We start from the raw sequence: 27,874 nt of genomic DNA, 5'->3' as shown, positions 1-27,874 counted from the left end.
AAACTGAGCATTTATCCCTCTTGACCTGACAACAAATTTAAAATAGTTATTTAATTGAAATTTTAAAAGTTATTTAAATCAAATCAAAATAGTAATTTAAATCAACCCAAAATAGTTATTTAAGTCAAATAAAAAATTAAAAAAATAGTAATTCAAATCAACTTAAAAATGGTAATCTAAGATAAACCAAAATTAGTATTTAAATTAGTAACTCCCGATATTCAAATTTAGCCCAATCTGCCAATCAGGTCACAGTTTTGTGTGACATCACTTTACCGGGTTTTTTTCAATTTTGAAACAAAGAAACAGCTGTCTTACCCGATAGCGCTCTTTACTGAAGTCTCGCCCTCTCTCCCCCCGCACTCTTTACTGAAGTCTCGCCCTCTCTCCCCCCGCACTCTTTACTGAAGTCTCGCCCTCTCTCACTCCACGCTCTTTACTGAAGTCTCGCCCTCTCTCACTCCGCGCTCTTTACTGAAGTCTCGCCCTCTCTCACTCCGCGCTCTTTACTGAAGTCTCGCCCTCTCTCACTCCGCGCTCTTTACTGAAGTCTCGCTCTCTCTCACTCCGCGCTCTTTACTGAAGTCTCGCCCTCTCTCACTCCGCGCTCTTTACTGAAGTCTCGCCCTCTCTCACTCCGCGCTCTTTACTGAAGTCTCGCCCTCTCTCCCCCCGTGCTCTTTACTGAAGTCTCGCCCTCTCTCACTACGCGCTCTTTACTGAAGTCTCGCCCTCTGTCCCCCCGTGCTCTTTACTGAAGTCTCGCCCTCTCTCCCTCCCGTGCTCTTTATTGAAGTCTCGCCCTCTCTCACTCCGCGCTCTTTACTGAAGTCTCGCCCTCTCTCACTCCGCGCTCTTTACTGAAGTCTCGCCCTCTCTCACTCCGCGCTCTTTACTGAAGTCTCGCCCTCTCTCACTCCGCGCTCTTTACTGAAGTCTCGCCCTCTCTCACTCCATGCTCTTTACTCATGCGCTCCTTATCCAAGTACCTGGGCAATCTCACCACCATTGCCCTTTGGGGGTCTCCCATTCACGGCTTCCACGCGAGTGCTCTGTGAGCCCTGTCCACCCCCAGGAGAATGCCCCATCACCCAGCAGCTTCTCAAACATATCTGCGATGTATGCCCCAGCGTCCGCTCCTTTGGACCCCTCCGGGAGCCCAACGATACTCAAGTTCTGCCGACAGGACCTATTCTCTAGGTCCTCCACCTTCTCCAAGAGCTTCTTCTGCTGGTCTCTCAGCATCCCCACCTCCAACTCCACCGCAGTTTGATGTTCCTCCTGCTCAGCCAGCTTCTTCTCCACCTTCTGGATCGCCCGATCTTGGGCAGCCAATCTAAGCTCCATCCGCTCAATTTACTCTTTTATCGGGTCCAAGCAGTCCCGTTTCTGCTTAACAAAGCCTTCCTGAATGACTTGCATCAGCTGCTCCGTTGACCGCTGGGTCGACAAGCCAGAGGTCCGGTCCTCCACCATGCTTTTCAGTCGATTTCAGCGGGAGGGGTGCACAAGTGATTTCTGGGAGGTAAGTTTCTCCTTTAAAAACACTTACCTTCACAGGAGCAGGCCAGTCGATTTCAGCGGGAGCGATGCGCAAGTGATTTCTGGGAGGTAAGTTTCTCCTTTAAATAAAAAACACTTCTTTTCTGTCTTATTTTTTTCGACCCGCGGACTTCTGGGAAGACCCCCCCCCAACCAATAAATTCTGGTGGAGAGGAAACCCAAGACACTACATGTGTAGTGTCTCCCACCCACCCTCCTCCTCTAACCTAATAATAAGATCCATTGGTGTGAGGTAAGTGCCATATTATATTATTATTATTAGCATTATTATATTATATTATTAGCATTGCGCAGGTCAAAGGAGACACAGCCGGAGTGAGAGAGATACAGACAGTGAGAATTTGCTAGTTTGGTGCAGTAAGGTAACCAGGAAAGGTAAGTGGTTAATCTAATTGTGCTGTTTTCAGTTAAAAGTGCAGGGTAGTGTCTGATTGGCTGAAGCTGCCCCCACCATAAACTTAAATTAAACTAATTAATTAATTAGTGATGGCTGGTCAGGTGATGTGCTTGAGCTGCTTGATGTGGGAGCTGGCAGTTCCCATTGCGAGCTGCAGCGACCACATCTGCAGTAAGTGTTGGCTGCTCGAAGAGCTCCGGCTCAGAGTTGATGAGCTGGAGTCTGAGCTTCAAACACTGAGGCACATCCGGGAGGGGGAGATTTACCTGGACACTGTGTTTCAGGAGGCAGTCACACCTGTCAGAGTAAGTAGTTTAAATCCTGCTCGTGGCCAGGGACAGCAGGGTGTGACTGCAAGTCAGGCAAGTAAAGGGAACCAGCAGTCAGGAACTCAGGAGCCTCAGCCCTTGACTCTGTCCAACAGGTATGAGGCACTTGCTCCCTGTGTGGATGGCGAACAGGGTTGCAGGAAGGATGTCAGCTGACCAAGGCACCATGGTTCAGCAGGCCATTCAAGGGGAGGGAGTAAATAGGCAAGTTGTAGTTGTAGGGGATTCTATTATCAGGGGGATAGATAGTATCCTTTGTGAGCAGGATAAAGAGTCCCGCATGGTATGTTGCCTGCCCGGTGCTAGGGTGCGGGACATCTCTGACCGGCTTGAAAGGATATTGGAGAGGGAGGGGGAGAATCCAGTTTTTGTGGTCCATGTCGGTACCAACAACATAGGCAAGTCTAGGAAAGAGGACCTGTTCAGAGATTATAAAGAGCTAGGATTCAAATTAAAAAACAGGTCCTCAAAGGTCATAACCTCCGGATTACTGCCCGAGCCACGTGCAAATTGGCATAGGGAGGCAAGAATAAGGGAAGTTAACACGTGGCTGAAAGAGTGGTGTGGGAATGAGGGGTTCCTTTTCATGGGACACTGGCATCAGTTTTGGGACAGGGGGGACCTATACCGTTGGGATGGTCTCCACCTGAACCGAGCTGGGACCAGTGTTCTGGCGAAAAGAGTAAATAGGGTGGTCAATAGGACTTTAAACTAAAGATTGGGGGGGAAGGGAAAGTCAGGGAACCAGGAGGTGAAGTAATCAGTGGGAAGCGTAGCTGCTTAGGAATACAAAAAAGCACGAAAAGACAGAACTCAGGAGAGGTTACAATAGTCCCCATCCCACAAAATATGACACAGTGTATGGAAAGGCTCAGTAAACCAAGGTCCACCACACTAAGAAAACAAAAAGGGATGGTCAATAGAGAATGAAAGGTGGTATATTTAAATGCGCGCAGTGTACGGAACAAGGTAAATGAGCTTGTGGCCCAGATTGTGACTGGCAGGTATGATGTGGTAGGCATCACAGAGACATGGTTGCAGGGGGTTCAGGACTGGCATTTAAACATCCAGGGATTCACAACCTATCGAAAAGACAGAGAGGTGGGCAGAGGGGGCGGGGTTGCCTTGTTAATTAGGAATGAAATTAAATCAATAGCACTAAACGACATGGGGTCGGATGATGTGGAGTCTGTGTGGGTAGAGTTGAGGAACCACAAAGGCAAAAAAAACATAATGGGAGTTATGTACAGGCCTCCTAACAGTGGTCAGGACCAGGGGCACAAGATGCACCACGAAATAGAAAGTGCATGTCAGAAAGGCAAGGTCACAGTGATCATGGGGGACTTTAATATGCAGGTGGACTGGGTAAATAATGTTGCCAGTGGACCCAAGGAAAGGGAATTCATTGAATGTTTACAGGAGGGTTTTTTGGAACAGCTTGTGATGGAGCCCACGAGGGAACAGGCCATTCTGGACTTAGTGTTATGTAATGAGCCAGACTTGATTAAAGATCTTAAAGTAAGGGAGCACTTAGGAGGCAGTGATCATAATATGGTAGAATTCAATCTCCAATTTGAAAGAAAGAAGGTAGAATCAGATGTAAAGGTGTTACAGTTAAATAAAGGTAACTACAGGGGCATGAGGGAGGAACTGACGAAAATCGACTGGGAGCAGAGCCTAGTGGGAAAGACAGTAGAACAGCAATGGCAGGAGTTTCTGGGAGTAATTGAGGACACAGTACAGAGGTTCATCCCAAAGAAAAGAAAGGTTATCAGAGGGGGGATTAGGCAGCCATGGCTGACAAAGGAAGTTAGGGAATGCATCAAAGCAAAAGAGAAAGCCTATAATGTGGCAAAGAGTAGTGGGAAGTCAGAAGATTGGGAAGGCTACAAAAACAAACAGAGGATAACAAAGAGAGAGATAAGGAAAGAGAGGATCAAATTTGAAGGTAGGCTAGCCAGTAACATTAGGAATGATAGTAAAAGTTTCTTGAAATACATTAAAAACAAACGGGAGGCAAAAGTTGACATTGGGCCGCTCCAAAATGACACTGGTAATTTTGTGATGGGAGACAAGGAAATAGCTGAGGAACTAAAGAAGTACTTTGCGTCAGTCTTCACAGTAGAAGACATGAGTGATATCCCAACAATTCCGGAGAGTCAGGGGACAGAGTTGAATATGGTAGCCATCACAAAGGAGAAAGTGCTAGAGAAACTAAGAGGTCTAAAAATTGATAAATCTCCGGGCCCAGATGGGCTACATCCTAGAGTTCTAAAGGAGATAGCTGAAGAAATAGTGGAGGCGTTGGTGATGATGTTTCAAAAGTCACTGGAGTCAGGGAAAGTACCAGAGGATTGGAAAATCGCTGTTGTAACCCCCCTGTTCAAGAAGGGAACAAGGAAAAAGATGGAAAATTATAGGCCAATTAGCCTAACCTCGGTTGTTGGCAAGATTCTAGAATCCATTGTTAAGGATGAGATTTCTAAATTATTGGAAGTGCAGGGTCGGATTAGGACAAGTCAGCATGGATTTAGTAAGGGGAGGTCGTGCCTGACAAACCTGTTAGAGTTCTTTGAAGAGATAACAAATAGGTTAGACCAAGGAGAGCCAATGGATGTTATCTATCTTGACTTCCAAAAGGCCTTTGATAAGGTGCCTCATGGGAGACTGCTGAGTAAAATAAGGGCCCATGGTATTCGAGGCAAGGTACTAACATGGATTGACGATTGGCTGTCAGGCAGAAGGCAGAAAGTTGGGATCAAAGGTTCTTTTTCGGAATGGCAACCGGTGACGAGTGGTGTCCCGCAGGGTTCAGTGTTGGGGCCACAGCTGTTCTCTTTATATATTAACGATCTAGATGACGGGACTGAGGGCATTCTGGCTAAGTTTGCCGATGATACAAAGATAGGTGGAGGGGCAGGTAGTATGGAGGTGGTGGGGAGGCTTCAGAAAGATTTAGACAGTTTAGGAGAGTGGTCCAAGAAATGGCTGATGAAATTCAACGTGGGCAAGTGCGAGGTCTTGCACTTTGGGAAAAAAGAATAGAGGCGTGGACTATTTTCTAAACGGTGACAAAATTCATAATGCTGAAGTGCAAAGGGACTTGGGAGTCCTAGTCCAGGATTCTCTAAAGGTAAACTTGCAGGTTGAGTCCGTAATTAAGAAAGCAAATGCAATGTTGTCATTCATCTCAAGAGGCTTGGAATATAAAAGCAGGGATGTACTTCTGAAGCTTTATAAAGCATTAGTTAGGCCCCATTTAGAATACTGTGAGGAATTTTGGGCCCCACACCTCAGGAAGGACATACTGGCACTAGAGCGGGTCCAGCGGAGATTCACACGGATGATCCCAGGAATGGTAGGCCTAACATACGATGAACGTCTGAGGATCCTGGGATTAAATTCATTGGAGTTTAGGAGGTTGAGGGGAGATCTAATAGAAACTTATAAGATAATGAATGGCTTCGATAGGGTGGATGTAGGGAAGTTGTTTCCATTAACAGGGGAGACTAGGACCCGGGGGCACAGCCTTAGAATAAAAGGGAGTCACTTTAGAACAGAGATGAGGAGAAATTTCTTCAGCAGAGAGTGGTGGGTCTGTGGAATTCATTGCCACAGAGGGCGGTGGAGGCCGGGACGTTGAGTGTCTTTAAGACAGAAGTTGATAAATTCTTGATTTCTCGAGGAATTAAGGGCTATGGAGAGAGAGCGGGTAAATGGAGTTGAAATCAGCCATGATTGAATGGTGGAGTGGACTCGATGGGCCGAATGGCCTTACTTCCGCTCCTATGTCTTATGGTCTTATGGTCTTATGCTTTCTACCCCTGCAGCTTCAGCCCAAGCCTTCTCTGTCTTTCTGTTTCTGCCTTTACAAGCAATTCTAGTGCTCCTCTCCATGCACCGATGTGGGAATTCAGTACACAATTGCCTCTGTCCTGAATTTTTCAATTCACGTCTGGTAGAATCGGGTGAAAAGGTCCAAAAGTCCGACCCGAGTGGGAGCTACCAAATGTGCGACTTACTCATTCACAGCCGTCACCGGAAGTGAAACCCTCCCCAAAATTAACAACATCTCATCGCTACTCCCTGATTTGTTTTAACGCCTCTGTTCTTTTCAGCCTTCCTGAAGTCCTGTAGGTCTCAGCCCTTCACCCAGAACTCGACCGTACAAAATGTAAACGTGATCAAATGATTTGGACCATCCAAAATGTTATGCTCTTTGACTCTTAATATGAAGTATGGAATACACACTTCTTGTCATAATCCAGCAATGAATTGTCAGTATACAAAAGCTGAGATTCAGGTAAGTGTTCAAGCTCAGGCCCAGGCCTAAGTAAGTAGCAAACTCCTTCGCTTAAGCTTCTTTTTGACCAAGGCACTGCTGTGGAAAGTATTTCCATAATCCCCATCAACTGTAGGGAATAATTAGCTATTGATCAGATTTTGATCTGGATGTTTTGTCTAATTCCACAGATGGAGCCACAAGCCCTGAGAGGAGAAGCCAAACCTGCTCAGTTCACAAAGGAAGAGGTAAAAGCATGTTCACGAGTGTGTCTGTGCATGTTTGTATGTGCATGGGTGTGTATGGCAGATGTAAGCCTTTAAAAAAAATATATATATATTTATTAAAGTTTTTTAACACAATTTTTCTCCCTTACAAACAATAACCCCCCCCCATGTAGCAAAAAAAAAAACGAGAAATCGCGCAGAGCAAGATATATACATGGCAAAATGATATATTTACACAGCTTTGTACACTGGCCCTCACCCGTACGTGCCAGTTTCCCCAACCCTTCATGTTATCTCTTGCTCATCCACCCTCCCAGGCAGTCCCCCCTTTCCCCCCCCTCCCCCCCCCCTCCCAGGACATCCCCCCCCCCCCCCAGGTTGCTGCTGCTGCTGACCGACCTTCCTCTAACGCTCCGCGAGATATTCTAGGAACGGTTGCCACCGCCTGTAGAACCCCTGCGCAGACCCTCTCAAGGCGAACTTAATCCTCTCCAACTTTATGAACCCAGCCATATCATTTATCCAAGCCTCCAAGCTGGGGGGCTTCACCTCCTTCCACATTAGCAAGATCCTTCGCCGGGCTACTAGGGACGCAAAGGCCAGAATGCCGGCCTCTTTCGCTTCCTGCACTCCTGGTTCGTCCACTACTCCAAATATTGCTAGCCCCCAGCTTGGCTTGACCCGGACTTTCACCACCTGAGATATTGCTCCCGCCACTCCTCTCCAGAACCCCTCCAGTGCCGGGCATGACCAAAACATATGGACATGGTTTGCCGGGCTCCCTGAGCACTTTCCACATCTGTCCTCTACCCCAAGGAACCTACTCAACCTCGCCCTCGTCAAGTGCGCTCTGTGGACCACCTTAAATTGTATCAGGCTGAGCCTGGCACACGAGGAGGAGGAATTAACCCTACCTAGGGCATCAGCCCACAGACCTTCCTCGATCTCCTCCCCCAGCTCCTCCTCCCATTTACTCTTCAACTCTTCTACCAGCGCTTCCCCCTCTTCTTTCAACTCCTGGTGTATTTCCGACACCTTGCCCTGTCCGACCCATACACCCGAGATCACCCTATCTTGAACTTCTTGTGCCGGGAGCAACGGGAATTCCCTCACCTGTCGCCTCACAAAAGCCCTCACCTGCATATATCTAAAGGCATTTCCCGGGGGTAACTCGAACTTCTCCTCCAGTGCCCCTAGGCTCGCAAACGTCCCGTCGATGAACAGGTCCCCCATTCTTCCAATCCCCGCCCGATTGGACATCTTCCCCGGGACAAACCGGTGGTTACCCCTGATCGGGGACCACACCGATGCTCCCATTGCACCCCGGTGCCGTCTCCACTGGCCCCAGATCCTTAACGTTGCCGCCACCACCGGGCTCGTGGTATACTTTGTCGGCGAGAGCGGCAGCGGTGCCGTCACCAACGCCCCCAGGTTCGTTCCTTTACAGGACGCCATCTCCATCCTCTTCCATGCCGCCCCCTCTCCCTCCATAACCCACTTGCGGATCATCGCCACATTTGCTGCCCAGTAGTAGCTCCCCAGGTTTGGCAGCGCCAACCCTCCTCGGTCCCTACTGCGTTCCAGGAACCCTCTCCTTACTCTCGGGGTCTTATTCGCCCACACAAACCCCATAATACTCTTGCCTACTCTCTTAAAAAAGGCCTTAGTGATCACGATGGGAAGGCACTGAAACACAAACAGAAACCTCGGAAGGACCACCATTTTGACCGACTGCACTGTACTCGCCAGCGAAAGCGGTAACATGTCCCATCTTTTGAAATCCTCCTCCATTTGCTCCACCAACCTCGTCAGATTCAGTTTACATAGGGTCCCCCAACTCCTGGCTATCTGGATCCTCAGATACCGAAAGCTCCCCTCCGCCCTCCTCAGTGGTAGGTCCCCTATCTCTCTTTCTTGGTCCCCCGCCTGTAATACAAAGAGCTCACTGTTCCCTACATTGAGCTTATAGCCCGAAAACTCCCCAAACTCCCTTAGAGTCTGCATGACCTCCACCACTACCTCTATTGGATCCATCACGTACAGCAACAGGTCATCCGCATATAGCGACACCCGATGCTCTTCTCCCCCTCGGACCACCCCCTCCATTTATTAGACTCCCTCAATGACATGGCCAATGGTTCGATCGCCAATGCGAACAACAGGGGGGACAGGGGCCACCCCTGCCTCGTCCCTCGGTACAGTCGAAAGTACTCCGACCTCCGCCGGTTAGTCACTACACTCGCCATCGGGGCTCTGTAAAGGAGCTTAACCCAATTGATAAACCCTACCCCGAACCCAAACCTACGCAGCACCCACTCTACTCTGTCAAATGCCGTCTCCGCGTCCATAGCTACCACTATCTCCGCCTCTCCCTCCTCCGATGGCATCATTATCACGTTTAAGAGCCGCCGCACATTGGTGTTTAGTTGCCTGCCCTTTACAAATCCCGTCTGGTCCTCGTGGATTACCCCCGGGACACAGTTCTCGATCCTCGTGGCCAGCACTTTTGCCAGCAACTTTGCATCCACATTGAGGAGTGAGATCGGCCTGTACGATCCACATTGCAGTGGGTCCTTGTCCCGCTTTAGGATCAAAGAAATTGTCGCTTCCGACATTGTCGGGGGCAGGGTCCCCTCCTCTCTTGCCTCATTAAAGGTCCTCACCAGTAGCGGGGCCAACAGGTCTGCGTACTTCCTGTAGAACTCCACCGGGAATCCGTCCGGTCCCGGGGCCTTCCCCGCCTGCATGCTCCCCAAACCCTTGCTCAGCTCCTCCAACCCAATTGGTGCCCCCAAACCAGCCACCTCTTGCTCCTCCACCCTCGGGAATCTCAGCTGATCTAGGAATCGTCTCATCCCCTCTTCCCCCGCTGGGGGCTGGGATCTGTACAGCTCTTCATAAAAGGCCTTGAATACCTCGTTTATTTTCGTTGCACTCCGAACCGTGGCTCCCCTTCCATCTTTGACTCCCCCCTGATTTCCCTCGCTGCCATCCTCTTACGGAGCTGGTGTGCCAGCATCCAACTAGCCTTTTCCCATACTCTTAGGTCGCCCCCTGCGCTTTCCTCCACTGTGCCTCCGCCTTCCCTGTGGTCAACAGGTCAAACTCCGTCTGGAGCCGTCGTCTTTCCCCAAGTAATCTTTCCTCCGTGGCCTCTGCGTATCTCCTGTCCACTCTCAAAATCTCCCCCACTAACCTCTCCCTTTCCATACCCTCTGTCTTCTCCCTATGAGCCCTAATGGAAATTAGCTCTCCCCTGATCACCGCCTTAAACGCCTCCCATACCACCCCCACCCGCACCTCCCCGTTGTCATTGGCCTCCAAGTACCTTTCGATACACCCCCTCACCTTCCCACACACCACCTCGTCCGCCAGCAGTCCCACATCCAGCCGCCACAACAGCCGTTGGTCCCTCTCCTCTCCCAGCTCCAGTTCCACCCAGTGCGGGGCATGGTCCAAAACGGCTATAGCCGAATATTCCGTCCCCTCCACCCTCGGGATGAGCGCCCTACCCAGAACAAAGAAATCTATCCGGGAGTAGGTTTTGTGTACATGGGAAAAGTAAGAAAATTCCCTGGCCTGCGGCCTTGCAAACCGCCATGGTCCACTCCCCCCATCTGATCCATAAACCCCCTAAGTACCTTGGCCGCCGCCAGCCTCTTTCCAGTCCTTGATTTGGAGCGGTCCAGTGCTGGATCCAACACTGTATTGAAGTCCGCTCCCATTATCAGGCCTCCTATCTCCAGGTCCGGAATGCGCCCCAACATGCGCTTCATGAATCCTGCATCATCCCAGTTCGGGGCGTATACGTTTACCAACACCACCCACGTCCCTTGCAGCCTACCGCTCACCATTACATATTGCCCTCCATTGTCCACTGCAATAGTCTTGGCCTCAAATGACACCCGCTTTCCCACCAATATTGCCACCCCTCTATTCTTCGCGTCCAGTCCCGAGTGGAATACCTGTCCGACCCATCCCTTTCTTAACGTGACCTGGTCCGCCACCTTCAGGTGTGTCTCTTGGAGCATGGCCACGTCCGCCTTCAGTCCTTTTAAGTGCGCAAACACTCAAGCCCTCTTCACCGGCCCATTCAGGCCCCTCACATTCCACGTTATGAGCCGGATTGGAGGGGCTCTCACCCTCCCCATGCCCTGCCGACTATCCATCTCCTTTTCTGGGCCAGTCCCGTGTCCACGCCTCCCTCACCCTCCAGTCCCCCAGAGGGGGGACCCCCGTCCCGACCACCTCTTCTGTGTCCCATTCCCTTTCGGCCAGTGCAGCAGCAACCCTTTCCCCCCCCCTTCCCCCCCTCCCCTCCCCCCCGCTAGACCCCTGTCTAGCTTTTTTGCTCCCCCCATGTCACTCCCGTAAGTCAGCTGACGCCTGCTGACCCCGGCTTCCCCCGCCGTCCCATTGACCTCCCCGCGTGGGAGTCTCCCAATCCATACGCATTCCTTCATCCCCCTTCCCGCCTTTCTTCCCGCGCGCGGGAAAAAACCCCGCGCTTTCCAAAGCCCGCTCCGCCCCCTCTGGCGCAGCTCCTGTTGCGGCCTTGTCTCTCTCCCCCAGCCCATGTAACATTTCCTGCGCGTGATTGACCCCCTATATACAACAACCATCACACATCAAACCCCAAAACATCCCCCCCCACCCTCACAAACCCTCAGTTAGAGTCCAACTTTTCGGCTTGTACAAAGGTCCACGCCTCTTCAGGCGTTTCAAAGTAATAGTGTTGGCCCTTGTATGTGACCCACAGTCGTGCTGGCTGCAGCATTCTGAATTTCACTTCTTTCCGGTACAACGCCGCTTTGGCCCGGTTGAAACCCGCTCTCCGCTTTGCAACCTCTGTGCTCCAGTCCGGGTATATTCGGATCTCTGCATTGTCCCACTTACTGCTCCGCTCCTTCTTGGCCCATCTCAGGATCCACTCTCTGTCCGTGAACCGGTGGAACCTCACCACCATCGCCCTTGGCGGCTCATTTGCCTGGGGCTTCTTCGCCAGCACCCGATGTGCCCCTTCCAAATCCAGCGGCATCGAAGGTGCCTTCGTGCCCATCATCGCCTCGAGCCCCGGCATCAGCCCCCTCCACTCCCTCAGGGAGACCAAGGATTCGCAGATTCTTTCTCCTCGACCTGTTCTCCAGGTCTTCGAGTCTTCCTGCCCACCTCTTGTGTAGCGCCTCGTTCTGCTCCACTCTCACCGCCAGGCCCACGAGCTCGTCCTCGTTCTGACTGACTCTTTTCTGTACCTCCTGGATCTTAGCTTCGTGGGCCTTCTGCGTGATCCCGAGTCTTTCAATTGCCGAAAGCATAGGCGCCAACATCTCTTTGCGCATCTCCTCGCGCTGCTCCTCGAAGCAGCGCTTGATGAACTCCTGCAGCTCCCCTTTGTCCCTGGCCGCCGCCATTTTGTTTTCTTTCCCTCGCTTCTCTCGTTGCTCCAGTGCCGCTCCTTTGGCCGTTACACTTCTGGTCCGTTTCATAGAAGTTGGCAGTGTTTGCTTCACCAGTCTGCCCCAAAAAGTCTATGGAAACTCCTGAAAAAGGCCTGAGAGTCAGTTCCAGACGGGAGCTGCCGAATGCGCGACCTACTCCTCCATGGCCGCCACCGGAAGCCACGTCCCTGCTTCTTCAATGGCCTTGGTAGATCTTTTCACAGTTGTTCCCTCTGCTGCTAGAATTCACCTTTGATAGAGTCAAGTCAGATTGCAGCTTTAAGCTTGCCCTTCCCCCGCCTGCATGCTGGAAGAGGCTCTCGTCTACTGCTGCAGCTCAAGCCAAATCTTTCACTGTTTCTGCCGGGTCTGGTAACCAAAAGACACAACACTCCTGGGGGACACTGTCAGGAGAATGCTGCAGCCTTCTTCCCACACTGGGAAATGTCAAACAAATGCCGTGGGGGCCCTGTAAAAGAGCCCAAAAGTCCGTTCCAAGCGGGAGCTGCCGAATATGCGACCTAGCTCTGCATAGCCGCACCCGGAAGTCGGCAGATGTAAGCCTGACGGTAAAGCCATGTACAAGTTGGGCTCATGCTCCCCACCGCCTCCTCCACTTTCTGGATTGCACGGCCCTGGAACTCCAGCCTTTGTTCAACTCTCTCGATTCCTGCTCTGATCGGTTCCACAACTTTGGCCAGGTCTTCCAGCGCCTCCTTCCTCTGCTGGCTGAATTTGCATTCATAAACTTCACTAGCCGGTTTAGCACAGTGGGCTAAACAGCTGGCTTGTAATTGTAAAGAACAATGCCAGTAGTGCGGGTTCAATTCCGGCCTCCCGAACAGGTGTCGGAATGTGGCGACTACGGGCTTTTCACAGTAACTTAATTGAAGCCTACTTGTGACAATAAGCTATTATTATTATTATTATTATTACTAGCTGCTCCATAGAACATTGGATTGGCAGAGCCATGCCCTCCACCATCTTATCCTGTGGCAAACCACAAAAACGTTCCTGTTCCAGCAGCTCTTTTCTTCTCGTCCCTCTCCTAGCTCGTGGATCCATCCACCAGCCACACCAGAGGAGTAAAACCTTCCTCAGGTACTCCTGCACTTCTAGCCATCAAAAACATCACCTTTTGTGTGGGGAAAAGACAAAAAAATACATTCCGAGCGGGAGCCACCAAATGTGCGAGGGCTCACACCATGGCCGCCACTGGAAGTGTGATTCTTTCAATTTGAAATTATCCTTAACTTTCTTTTTCATGAATGATGCATCCTTCTCAAAGAGTCTTTCTTTCTTACTGGGATAAATCTTTGCTGAGAGTTATTGGCCGGGATTCTCCGACCCCGCGTCGGGTCGGAGAATCCCCTGGGGGGCCCCGACGCCGGCTCGCCGATTCTCTGGCGCCAATTTCCGGGCGCCCGCGGGATTGACACCGCGCCGGTCGGGAGCCATTGAAAGCGCCCCACCCCCGCGATTCGCCGGGCCCCGACGGGCCAAGTGGCCGCTGGGATCGACCAAGTCCTGCCGGCGTGGGTCACGTATGGTCCCGCCTCGAGGGGGGTTGGGTGGATCCGACCCCGGGGGCGAGCATCCACGGTGGCCTGGCCAGCGATCGGGGCCTACCGATTGGCGGGCGGGCTGTTTCTGTTCCTCCGTCATATTGCCCGGGGGCCGGCGGGGAAATGGGAAGCCATGCGCATGCGCGGAATCACGCCAGCCGTGGCGCACCGGCTGGAGCTGCGGGGACCACTCCGGCGCCGACCTAGCCCCCTAGGAAGGGGAGCATACCGTACAATTGAGGACTGTTGACGCCTGAATGGTTCACTCCGCTTTTCACGCTGGCGTCAGAACTTGGCCGCGGGATTGGGGAACCCCGGCCATTACGTATTTCCTTAATAGTCTGTCACTGCATCTCCTTTCAACTTAATTTCCCAATAGACTAGACCTGCTTTTGTACCCTTACAAACGTTTATTCAGGTTTACAACATTGATCTTTGACCCACATTTCTCCCCTTCAAGCTGAACACAAAATTCTATCATGATATGATTGCAGCTGTCATGATATGCAGACATGCAGATAATGATATTCAGACAGGCACAGATAGGCAGCTGATGAACACAGAGAACAGGACATGACCAATGAGCAGGCAGGACACTCAAGGGTGGTATCTCACTATAAAAGGCACGAGGCACTCACACTCCGCCCCTTTCCACTGATGAACATCTACAGAGTGAGTCAGGGTGTATGTACAGTATCGCACCTCCAGCATGTGGCTAAGAGCTAGTCTGGTTCAGTCAGACAGAGTAACCACACTTAGGTTTGCAGAGAGTAGAACTCATAGAGAACTGTGCTAACTGTGCTACTGGTTCAATAAATCAGATTAAACTAACTTCAAGGTCTGGAGTATCTTTTGGTTAAAGCTGCATCCAGTTGCAGCCTGTGTTATCCCAGAGTACATAACAAGACAGCAGCCTCCTTTATAATGATGTTATTGATGAATCCTGTCTCACTACAAGGTCCAGAATAGTCTGCTAACCGGTTGACTCTCGAGCATACTCCCGAATATACTCTCTGAACTCATGTTCCAGGCTACTTTTGCCAATCTGATTTGTTGAACCTACATGAAGATTAAAGTCACTCATGATTATTACAATACCTTTGTTACAAGCCCCATTTATTTCTTCCTGTATAATCTGTCCTACTGTGTAACTACTGTTAGGGAGCCTATAAACTACACCCACTAGTGACCTCTCACCTTTCCTATTTCTTACCTCAATCCAAACGGATCTTGCTCTTTTCATCATCTCGCAATACTAATGACATCCTTAATTAACAGAGCTATCCCACCACCTTTTCCTAGCTTCCTTCCTTTTTGAAATGTTAAATACTTGTCAATGTTCAGGTCCCAGCCTTGGTCACCTTTGTTCCCATGTCTCTGTCATGGTTATCTGGTCAGACATATTCATTTCTATTTGTGGTAACAATTTATCCAATTTGTTATGAATGCTGCACAGATTCAGATCCTGAACCATTAACTCTGTCTTTTCACCATTTTTGCAATCTCTGGCCTTGTCTACTGTGCACTCTTATAGTTTATACGCTCTGCCCCATCCTGTCACACTTTGGTTATCTTTACTCAAATCACTACCCTGCTCTATTACCTTGTTATTTCCCTATAATTTACTCTATCTCCTCTCACATGATTAAAAAAAGGAAGGCAGATTATTATTTGAATGGGTGTGAATTGAGAGAGGTAGATACTTGTTGAGATCTTGGTGTCCCCGTGCATCAGTCGCTGAAAGTAAGCGCACAGGTACAGCAGGGAGTAAAGAAGGCAAATGGTATGTTGGTCTTCATAGTGACAGGATTTGAGTATAGAAATAGAGATGTTTTATTGTATTTGGGGCATTGGTAAGGCTACAGCTGGAGTATTGTGTGCAGGGGCTGGTTTAGCACAGTGGGCTAAACAGCTGGCTTGTAATGCAGAACAATGCCAGCAGCGCGGGTTCAATTACTGTGCCAGCCTCCCGAACAGGCGCCGGAATGTGGCGACTAGGCGCTTTTCACAGTAACTTCATTGAAGCCTACTTGTGACAATAAGCGATTATTATTATTATTAGTTTTGGTGTGATTATCTGAGGAAGGGTGTCATTATCTTGCTATGAATGCTATGGAAGGAGTGCAATAAAGGTTTACCAGGCTGATTCCTGGGATGGAGGGACTGTCATATTAGGAAAAACTAAATTGGTTAGGATTATTTTTAGAGTTTAAAAAAATGAGAGGGGATCTCATAGAAACGTACAAAATTTTAACAGGATTAGACAGAGTAGATTCAGAAAGAATGTTCCTGATAATGGGAAATCCAGAACTAGGGCCATAGTTTGAGGATACAGGGTAAACCTTTTAGGACTGGCGTGAGAAGAAATTTCTTCCCCCAGAGAGTGGAGAATCTGTGCAATTCACTACCACAGAAAGGAATTGACGCCAAAACGTGAAATTTCAAGAAGGAGTTAGATATAACTCTTGGGGCTAAAGGGATCAAGGGATATGGGAGGAAAGCAGGATCAGGGTATTGAACTTGATGATCGGCCATGATCATAATGAATGGCGGAGTAGGCTCGAAGGGCCGAATGGTCTCCTCCTGCTTTTATTTATTCTTTGTTTCTCCCCCCCCCCCATTATTTAGTTTAAAGCCCTCTCTACCATCCTAGTTATCTGAGTCATCAGAACACTGATTCCCGAACAGTTCAGATGAAAACCATCCCAACAGTACTTTCTCCAGTGCCCCATGAATCAAAACCCCTTTCTCCCACACTTTAAGCAATGCATTCATCTCTCTAATCTTATTTACCCAACGCCAGTTTGCTTGTGGCTCAGGTCATAGGTAATCCAGAGATTATTACCTTTGAGGTTCTGCTTTTAATTTAGCCCCTAGCTGCTCATAATCCCGAACCAGAACCCCTTTCCTAACCCTGTCTATGTCACTGGAATCAACATGGACCATGATAACTGGACCTTTACCCTCCTGCTGCAAGTTCCTTTACAGCCCCAAATAGATGTCCTGAATACTGGCACTGGGCAGGCGACACAGCCTTTCGGACTCATGCTCTCTATTGCAGAGAACTGTGTCTTTACTTCTGCCTATTCTGTCACCAATTACTACTGCATTCCTATTAACTCCCACTGCTTATGGCTTCCTGTACCATGGTCAGTTTGTTCATCCATATTGCAGCCCCCCGTTCTCATCCAGACAGGCTGCAAGAACCTCAAATTTGTTGGACAATTGCAAGGGCTGAGGCTCCTTCATTTCTTCCTTCTCTGACCCCTGACCTGCCTCACTCACAGTCATACCTTCCTGTCCCTGACCACTGACCAAATCAGAAGACCTCACCTAAGGAGTGTGACTATATCCTGGCATAAAGTGTCCTGGTAAATTTCCCCCTCCTTGCTGCATCACAGTGTCTGTATAAATCAACTACCAGTTCAAAGATATTGAGCTGAAGTTCCTCAAGCCGCAGACACTTATTGCAGACATGTTTGCTCTGGATCACATTGTTGTCCAGGATCTCCCACAGTCTGCAGTTGCAACCCATCACATGCCCCGCCATCATTATGTGTTAATTAAATTATTATTTTTCTCAATATATAATTAATAAACCCCACTACTACCACCAATAAACTTTACAACTGCTAGTAAATCTTACTGTTACTAAAAGAAACCAAAAGAGAATGCTGGAAAATCTCAGCAGGTCTGGCAGCATCTGTCGGGAGAGAAAAAAGCTAACGCTTCGAGTCCAGATGACCCCACTTTGACAAAGCTGTCATTTGCAGCGTGAAGCCTGGGGGGTCCTTAAGTGGACCAATTCATGTTGTATTGCACTGCCGGCCTGGCCGGTTCGAGTGCTGGGAAGCTTGTGGCAGTTCCCGCTCTACCACATTTAGAAACCTTTCTAGAGAATTGCGCCCCTTGTCCTGAACTCCCCAACTAGTGAAAATAGCTTCTACCCTATCTGTCCCCCTTAAAATCGTGACAACTTTGATCAAGTCACCCCTTAACTTTTTAAATTCCAAGAAAGACAACCCTAGTTTGTTTCCTCTCTCTTCAGAGCTTAACCCTTGGAGCCAAGGTATAATTTTAGTAAATCTACGCTGCACTGCCTTCAAGGCTAATATATCCTTCCCAAGATGTGGGGCGCGATTTTCGGTTTCTGAGACACTGTTGACGCCAACGCAGAATCCGTCGACTATTATGACAGAAAAACCAACGCCGCACCTGGGCTGATTCCAGTACCGTTGAGGGACTAGCACTGGTGCTGCGTGGAACACAATCGATTCCAATGAGAAACAGTGCGGGATTCGGCAGGTCCGTGATTGGCACTCGGGAGACTGACAAGCTGCAGCCGCATATACACATTACACTCCCCACACACACGTACCCCAGAAAGATGGGACTGTTTATGCTGGAGTGCGCCCATACAGCTGATGGGTCAGCTGGGGCCAGAGGGCACGGGGGTGCCCTGGGGGGCGACACCTATACGATCCATGGCATTAAGTTCAAAGTAGACTGTTAGCGGTGTGCGCAGCTGCATGGCTGCCTTGCCAGCTGTGGCAATGGTGTTCCGTGCCCGTCCACCCCGACCACACAGCCCACCTCCTAGCCACCCGCCACTACTCCCCCGGCCCTGGCAGAAGCCCCCCAGCCAGCGGCACAACTTGTCAGCACACTATAGCGATGTTGGACACCTTCCATTACCCCCCCCCCCCCCCCCCCTCTCTCCCTCAGCAGCCTCCACGCCGGTTTCACGATTTTTAAAAGCATAAGTGAACCATGCCATCGGGAACTCGGCCCATTGGAGGCGGAGAATCGCGGAGGCCCCGCTAATGACATGCAAATGGTGTCTACTGTACGAGCTGAGTGAAACGCATTGACACCGCTTTCGAGATGCGATTTGGCGTCGGAAGCTATTTTTCACCCAATCGCATTTCCCGATTTTGACGTCGGCTAACGGAGAATCCCACCCATGATGTCTAAAACTGCTCACAGTACAATAGGTGTGGTCTGACCGGGGCTTTGTATAACTGAACCATATCTCCTATCTCCTTGTATTCTGTTCTCTCGGTATAATGGCCAACAATCCATATGCATTTTTGATGGTATTCTGACTTTTTTGGGGGGGGCTAAGAGAGTAAAAGGTGTCTCATTTTCCTCTATGCTGCAACATTTAAGTTTCACAAAGAGAAGTTGCTCCATTTATTTCTTCCTGTCGGGGTTGCTCTTGAAACTGGTCGAGTCCGCAACAGACACGCACGCACTCATATTTTTATAAAAGTGCCTTAAGCATGTGTCACACCAGTGCCGCTAAACTGAATTGTAACCGTGGTTTACAGATATTACCACAAATGTGTTACAAATAAAGTTTATTGAAAAAGTATTCTGACATTTTAACAATCCCTGTAGCAAAGCTTCCATTCTTTCCAGCTTTGTGAAGAAGGTAAAGGAATGAGGTTGATATTGACCAATATTAATCTCTCAATAACCTCACTAAAACAGATGGTTTGGACAATTCTCACATTGCTTACTTGTTACATTTCCCCAGGCTGCAACAGTGACAATACCCTAAAAGTAGAACATCGAACATAGAACAGTACAGCACAGAACAGGCCCTTCGGCCCTCGATGTTGTGCCGAGCATTGTCCAAAACCAAGGTCAAGCTATCCCACTCCCTGTCATTGTGGTGTGCTCCATGTGCCTATCCAATAACCGCTTGAAAGTTCCTAAAGTGTCCGACTCCACTATCACAGCAGGTAGTCCATTCCACACCCTAACCACTCTCTGAGTAAAGAACCTACCTCGGACATCCCTCCTATATCTCCCACCCTGAATCTTATAGTTATGCTCCCTTGTAACAGCTACATCCATCCGAGGAGGCCATGAAAGGCACTTTATGCAAGTCATTCTTCTGTAGTATTCAGGAACTGCTAGATTGTCATCAGTTATCAGCTCATGTTCTTGGTCAGCAATAGTCCTTATCAGTATGGGGGAAATTAAGCGCATTTTCATGGTTCCCAGCATTTATAAGGTCTGTGGACCTATTTTCTTTAGTTTATCGGATGTGAATGTCATATTTTAAAGGGTGGTTAGCTGAATTTTGAACCGCTGCTTTCATGTGGTATAGGTACACCATCGTGCTGTTAGAGACGGAGTTCCAGAATTTCACACAAATAGTGAAGGAATATATATTTCCCAGTTATGATAGTCTGTAGCATGGAGGGGAACTTGCAGGCGGTGGTGTACCCATTTGTCTGCTGCCCTTGTTTTTCTAGAATGCATATTACTAGAGGTCACAGATTTGGGAGGAGTCTTGGCGAGTTGGTGCAGCGAATTTTGTTGATAGCACACCAATGATGGAGAAAGTGACTGTTTATGGTGGTGGGTGGGGTGCTGATCAAGCAGGCTGCTGTGTCCTGGATGGTGTTGAGTGTTGTTGCACTCATCCAGGCAAGTGGAGAGTATTCCATTACATTTCTGCCTTGTGCCTTGTAGTTTGTGGATAGGCTTTGGGGAGTCAGGAAGTGAATTACTTTCTGCAGGATTCCTAGCCGATAACATCCTCTTCTAGCCACAGTATTTATATGGCTGGTTTAGTTCAGTTTCTGGTCAATGGTAATGTGGTATTATAGGTATTACGGTACCTGATAGGCTAAAGCACCATTGGTGGAAACCGTATGCTTTCTATTGGTTAGAATGTATGATATCTCCGCCCTGATAGGTGGGGTATAAGAACCCGTACCGCCCCAGCAGCCTTCATTCTGTACCTGAGCTGCTGGGGGAAACATCTAGCTTATTAAAGCCTTCAGTTGGACTACAACCTCGCTTTAGTGGTCATTGATCGTGCATCAGGTAACCCCCAGGATGTTAAGGGTGGATGACTCAGGAATGTAACGTTTTTTTTTTTAGAAAATATTTTCTGAAGGCATTTATAATTTTAACAATTTTAAACATCAGGTTTCAACACCGCCACCCCCACCGCCTCAGTAACAAACCCCAGCCAATATGGCTTACACAAACAGGACCTCTTTCCCCAGCCCATTTTCCACTGGTTTTCCTGACCTTACCCGACCCCCTATGCCCCCCCGTCCCGTCCCGTCCCCCCCCCCATCCCCCTCCCCTGCTGATAGCTTAATTTTTCTCGAAGAAGACGATGAACGGCTGCCATCTCCGGGCAAACCCCTGCAGCGATCATAATGTGTGGACCACCTTAAATCGTATCAGGCTAAGCCTGGCAGACGACAAAGATGCATTGACTCGCCTCAGGGCCTCCTCTTATAATCCGCCTCCAACTCCCCACCCAGCTCTTCTTCCCACTTTCTCTTCACCTCTCCTATTGGGGCTCCCTCCCACTCCATCAGTTCCTTGTAGATCTCTGAAACCTTTCCCTCTCCTATTCCTACTCTTGACACCACCTTACCCAGAAGCCCCTGGTGCGGCAGGTGCGGGAAGGTCGAAACCTGTCTCCACACAAGGTCCCCCCCCGGTTCGTCTGCACACTCGCCACCGGTGCCGATATATATACCAACTGGACCCAGTCCACAAATTCCTGCCCAAACCCAAACCACCCCAGGACCTCCCAGAGATATTCCCACTCCATTCGATCAAAGGCCTTCTCTGCGTCCATGGCAACCACCACCTCTACCTCTCGTCCCTCTGGAGACATCATGATCACATTAAGTAAACTCTTGATGTTAGCTGCCAGATGCCTCCCTTTCACGAACCCTGTCTGGTCCTCCCCTATTACCCCTGACACACAATTCTTGATCCTCAAGGCCAAGATTTTAGCCAATAATTTGGCATCTACATTTAACAGGGAAATCGGTCTATATGACCCACAATGTTCCGGGTCTGTATTCAGCTTTAGAATGGGGGAGATTGATGCCTGCAACAACGTCAGGGGGAGTGCTCCCAGCTCCTTTACCTCATTGAAAGACTCGGGGCGAGATTCTCCGACCCCCTGCCGGGTCGGAGAATCGGCGGGGGCTGGCGTGAATCCGGCCCCCGCCAGTTGCCGAATTCGCCACCACCGGATATTCGGCGGGGGCGGGAATCGCGCCACGACGGTTGGCGGGCCCCCCCGCGCGATTCTCCGGCCCGGATGGGCCGAAGTCCAGCCGCTAAAATGCCTGTCCCACCGGCGTAAATTAAACCACCTACCTTACCGGCGGGACAAGGCGGCGTGGGCGGGCTCCGGGGTCCTGGGGGGGGCGCGGGGCGATCTGGCCTCAGGGGGTGCCCCCACGGTGGCCTGGCCCGCGATCGGGGCCCACCGATCCGCGGGCGGGCCTGTGTCGTGGGGGCACTCTTTCCCTTCCGCCTCCGCCACAGTCTCCACCATGGCGGAGGCGGAAGAGACTCCCTCCACTGTGCATGCGCGGGAATGCAGTCAGCGGCCGCTATCGCATTCCAATACTCGGCATGCGCCGCCCGGAGATGTCATTTCCGTGCCAGCTGGCGGGGCACCAAAGGCCTTTTCCGCCGGCTGGCGGGGCGGAAATTCGTCCAGCGCCGACCTAGCCCCTCAAGGTTGGGGCTCGGCCCCCAAAGATGCGGAGCATTCCGCACCTGTGGGGCGACGCGATGCCCGTCTGATTTGCGCCGTTTTGGGCGCCAGTCGGCGGACATCGCTCCGTTCCCGGAGAATTTCGCCCCTTAGCTGCAGCGGTCCCAATACCCCCGAGGACTTCTTATAAAATTCCACCGGGTACCTGTCCGGACACGGGGCCTTGCCTGATTGCATCGTCTCCAGTCCCTCCACTACTTCTACCAGCCTAATTAGGGCCCCCAAGCCCTCCACCAGTTCCTCATCCACCTTCGGGAACTCCAACCTCTCTAGAAACCGCCTTAACCCCTCCATCCCGGCTGGGGGTTCCGACTCGTACAGCTTGCTATAGAAATGCCTAAACACCCCATTCATCCCCGACGGGTCCAAGACCGTATTCTCACCCATGTCCTTCACTTTCCCAATCTCCCTTGCTGCCTCCTGCTTCCTCAACTGGTGCTCTAGCATTCTGCTCACATTCTCCCCATACACATACACCGCTCCTCTCACCCTTCTGAACTGCCCGCTGACACATCTCTTCCTCCACCAACAGTCCCACACCCAGCCTCCGCTGTAGGTGCTGGGCCCCCCCTTTGCACACTCAACATCAACCACCCCTGCCAACTACGTCTTGTCAAACACAAAAAAAATATATTCGGGAGTACACCTTGTACACATGGGAGTAGAATGAAAATTATTTTTGCCCTCGGTCTCCCAAATCTCCAGGATCCCCCCCCCCCCCCATGTGCTCCATAAACCCCCGAAGCTCCTTAGCTGTTGCCGGACCCCCCCCCCCCCCCCCCCCCCCCCCGACCTCGAGCTCGACAGGTCCAATCTCGGATCTAGGACCGTATTGAAGTCCCCCACCCATAATTAACTGATTAGAGTCCAGGTCAGGGATCCTCCCCAGCACCCACCTCATAAATCCGACGTCGTCCCAGTTCGGGGTACAGATGTTCACCAACACCACCGGCATCCCCTCCAGCTTCCCGCTCACCATAACATACCTCCCCCCAGAGTCCGCCACTATACTTCCCACTTGAAACGCTACCCGCATATTGATCAAAATCGCCACCCCCTTCGTTTTAGAGTCCGATCCCGAGTGAAATAATAGTCCTCCCCATCCCTTCCTCAGTCTAGTCTGGTGCCCCACCTTCCGGTGAGTCTCCTGCAGCATGACCACATCGGCTTCAATCTTTTTAAATGTGCGAACACACGGGTCCTCTTGACCGGCCCATTGAACCCTCGCACGTTCCACATGATCGACTTGGTCGGGGGGGGGGGGGCTCCCTACCCCCACCCCCCCACCCCTGCCCCCTGCCACTCAACCATAGCCCCTCTTGGGCCGACCTCCAACCTGTGTCCCACACTTCCCTAGGCCTACCCTCGGGTGCCCACTGTCATCGATACTCCTCCCATTACCTTTTATAAGCCCTTCCCCTGCCAGCTGAGCTGAAAAATGGCAGATGGCGTTTAACCCTGATAAGTGTGAGGTGATTCATTTTGGTAGAAAAAATTTGAATGCGGATTACAGGGTCAACGGCAGGGTTCTGAGGAATGTGGAGGAACAGAGAGATCTTGGGATTCACCGGCAACAAACCAGAGATGACAACATGGTTTGTCCTGGCTCTCAGCTTCCACCCTAGCTCCCTAAATTCCTGTTTTAAATCCCCGTCCCTACTCTTACCTATGTCATTGGTACCGATGTGTACCACAACTTGTGACTGCTCCCCCTCCCCTTTAAGGATTCTCAAAACATGGTCCGAGACGCCACGGACCCTGGCACCCGGGAGGCAACATACCATCCGTGAGTCTCTTTCGCTGCCACAGAACAGTCTACCTGTCCCTCTATCGAGTCCCCAATAACTATTGCTCTCCTGCTCTCCCCCCTTCCTTTCTGAGCCACAGGGACAGACTCAGTGCTGGAGATCCGTTCACCGTGGCTTACCCCTGATAGGTCGTCCCCCTGAACAATATCCCAAACGGTATACTTGTTACTGAGTATTGGTTATAACTGAGACTTGGTTGAGGGAAGGGCAAGCCTGGCAATTAAATATCCCAGGGTATAGCTGCTTCAGGAGGGATAGAGAGGGTGGTAAAAGGGGTGGAGGAGTTGCATTACTGGTCAGAGATGATATCACAGCTGTGATGAAGGAGGGCACGATGGAGGATTCGAGCACTGAGGCAATATGGGTAGAGCTAAGAAATAGGAAGGGTGCAGTAACATTGTTGGGACTTTACCACAGGCCTCCCAAAAGCGAGCATGAAGTAGAGGTACAAATATGTAGACAGATTATAGAAAAATGTAGGAGCAATAGGGTAGTCGTGATGGGAGATTTTAACTTCCCCAACATTGAATGGGACTCATGTAGTGTTGGAGGCCTAGATGGAGCTGAATTTGTAAGGAGCATCCAGGAGAGTTTTCAGAGCAGTATGTAAATAGTCCAACTCGGGAAGGGGCCATACTGGATCCCGGCCAGGTGGTTGAAGTTTCAGTCGGTGATTACTTTGGGAATAGCGATCACAATCCCGTAAGTTTTAGAATACTCATGGACAAAGACGAGAGTGGTCCTAAAGGAAGAGTGCTAAATTGGGGAAGTATAACAAAATTCGGCAGGAGCTAGGGAATGTGGATTGGGAGCAGCTGTTTAAGGGTAAATCTTAGAACATAAGAACATAAGAACTAGGAACAGGAGTAGGCCATCTTGCCCCTCGAGCCTGCTCCGCCATTTAATGAGATCATGATTGATCTTTGTGGACTCAGCTCCACTCTCCGGCCCGTACACCATATCCCCGAATCCCTTTATTCTTTAGAAAGGCATCTATCTTTTTCTTAAAAACGTTTAAAAAAAGGAGCCTCAACTGCTTCTCTGGGCAAGGAATTCCAGAGATTAATAGCCCTTTGGGTGAAGAAGTTCCTCCTACACTCCGTCCTAAATCTACCTCCCCTTATTTTCAGGCTATGCCCCCTAGTTCTGCTTTCACCGACCAGTGGAAACAACCTGCCCGCATCTATCCTATCTATTCCCTTCATAATTTTATATGTCTCAATAAGATCCCCCCGCATCCTTCTAAACTCCAATGAGTACAGTCCCAGTTTACTCAACCTCTCGTCATAATCTAATCCCCTCAACTCTGGGATCAACCTAGTGAATCTCCTCTGCACTCCCTCCAGTGCCAATATGTCCTTTCTCAGGTAAGGAGACCAAAACTGAACACAATACTCCAGATGCGGCCTCACCAACACCTTATACAATTGCAGCATAACCTCACTAGTCTCGAAATCCATCCCTCTAGCAATGAAAGACAAAACTCGATCAGCCTTCTTAATCACCTGCTGCACCTGCACACCAACGTTTTGCGACTCGTGCACCAGCACACCCAGGTCCCTCTGCACAGCAGCATGTTTTAACATCTTACCGTTTAAATAATAATCCATTTTGCTGTTATTCCTCCCAAAATGGATAGCCTCACACTTGGCAACATTGAATTCCATCTGCCAGACCCTAGCCCATTCACCTAACCTATCCAAATCCTTCTGCAGACTTCCGGTATCCTCTGCACTTTTTGCTTTACCGCTCATCTTAGTGTCGTCTGCAAACTTTGACACATTGCACTTGGTCCCCAACTCCAAATCGTCTATGTAAATTGTGAACAACTGCAGGCCCAACACTGATCCTTGAGGGACCCCACTAGTTACAGGTTGCCAACCAGAGAAACACCCATTTATCCCCACTCTCTGCTTTCTGTTAGTTAACCAATCCTCTACTCATGCTACCACTTTACCCTCAATGCCATGCATCTTTATTTTATGCAGCAAACTTTTGTGTGGCACCTTGTCAAAAGCTTTCTGGAAATCCAGATATACCACATCCATTGGCTCCCCGTTATCTACTGCACTGGTAACGGCCTCAAAAAATTCTACCAAATTAGTCAGACACGACCTACCCTTTGTGAACCCATGCTGCGTCTGCCCAATGGGACAATTTCCCTCCAGGTGCCCCGCTATTTCCTCCTTAATGATAGATTCCAGCATTTTCCCTACAACCGAAGTTAAGCTTACCGGCCTATAATTACCCGCTTTCTGCCGACCTCCTTTTTTAAACAGTGGTGTCATGTTTGCTACTTTCCAATCCTCTGGGACCACCCCAGAGTCTAATGAATTTTGATAAATTATCACTAGTGCGTTTACAATTTCCCTAGCCATCTCTTTTAACACTCTGGGATGCATCCCATCAGGGCCAGGAGACTTGTCTACCTTTAGCCCCATTAGCTTGCCCAATACTGCCTCCTTAGTGATTACAATCATTTCAAGGTCCTCACCTATCATATCCTTATTTCCATCAGTCACTGGCATGTTATTTGTGTCCTCCACTGTGAAGACTGACCCAAAAAACCTGTTCAGCTCCTCAGCCATTTCCCCGTCTCCCATTATTAAATCTCCCTTCTCATCTTCCAAAGGACCAATATTTACTTTAGCCACTCTTTTTTGTCTTATATATTTGTAGAAGCTTTTACTATCTGTTTTTATGTTCTGAGCCAGTTTACTTTCATAGTCTACCTTACTCTTCTTTATGACTTTTTTAGTAGCTTTCTGTTGTCCCCTAAAGACTTCCCAGTCCTCTAGTCTCCCACTAATTTTGCCACTTTGTATGTTTTTTCCTTCAATTTGATACTCTCCCTCACCTCCTTAGATATCCACGGTCGATTTTTCCCCTTTCTACCGTCTTTCTTTTTTGTCGGTATGAACCTTTTCTGAACACTGTGAAATATCGCGCGGAAGATTCTCCACTGTTCCTCAACTGCTTCACCATGAAGTCTTTGCTCCCAGTCTACCTTAGCTAGTTCTTCTCTCATCCCATTGTAATTGCCTTTGTTTAAGCACAAAACATTAGTGTTTGATTTTACCTTGTCATCCTCCAACTGTATTTTAAATTCCACCATATTGTGGTCGCTCCTTTCAAGAGGATCCCGAACTGTGTGATCATTAATCAATCCTGCCTCATTACACAGGACCAGATCTAGGACCGCTTGTCCCCTTGTAGGTTCCATTACATACTGTTCCAGGAAATTATCCCGGGCACATTCAATAAACTCCTCCTCAAGGCTGCCTTTACCAACCTGGTTAAACCAATCGATATGCAGATTAAAATCTCCCATGATAACTGCTGTACCATTTCTACATGCATCCGTTATTTCTTTGCTTATTGCCTGCCCTACCATCCTGTTACTATTTGGTGGCCTACAGACTACTCCTATCAGTGACCTTTTCGCCTTACTATTCCTGATTTCCACCCAAATTGATTCAACCTTGTCCTCCATAGCACCAATATCATCCCTTACTATTGCCCGGATGCCATCCTTAAACAACAAAGCTACACCACCGTCCTTACCGTCCAGTCTATCCTTTCGTATAGTCTGATACCCTTGGATATTTAACTCCCAGTCGTGACCATCTTTTAACCATGTTTCAGTAATGGCCACTAAATCATAGTCATTCACGATGATTTGCACGATCAACTCATTTACTTTATTTC

General features: G+C 49.6%; 1 protein-coding gene across 1 annotated transcript in view; it reads left to right on the top strand.

The window, feature by feature from the left end:
* unc13d (unc-13 homolog D (C. elegans)) overlaps nucleotides 1–27,874 on the top strand; it is a 653,595-nt gene that overhangs the window by 10,811 nt on the left and 614,910 nt on the right. The window contains exon 2 of the mRNA XM_072481965.1: nucleotides 6,763–6,819. Coding sequence (XP_072338066.1) covers nucleotides 6,763–6,819 — 57 coding nt within the window. The remainder of the gene's footprint in view (nucleotides 1–6,762; nucleotides 6,820–27,874) is intronic.

The sequence above is a fragment of the Scyliorhinus torazame genome, chromosome 18, assembly GCF_047496885.1.
Source record: "Scyliorhinus torazame isolate Kashiwa2021f chromosome 18, sScyTor2.1, whole genome shotgun sequence".
Lineage (NCBI taxonomy): Eukaryota > Metazoa > Chordata > Chondrichthyes > Carcharhiniformes > Scyliorhinidae > Scyliorhinus > Scyliorhinus torazame.
Note: the sequence above shows the minus strand (reverse complement) of the source record. Positions and strands in the feature narration are given on the sequence as shown.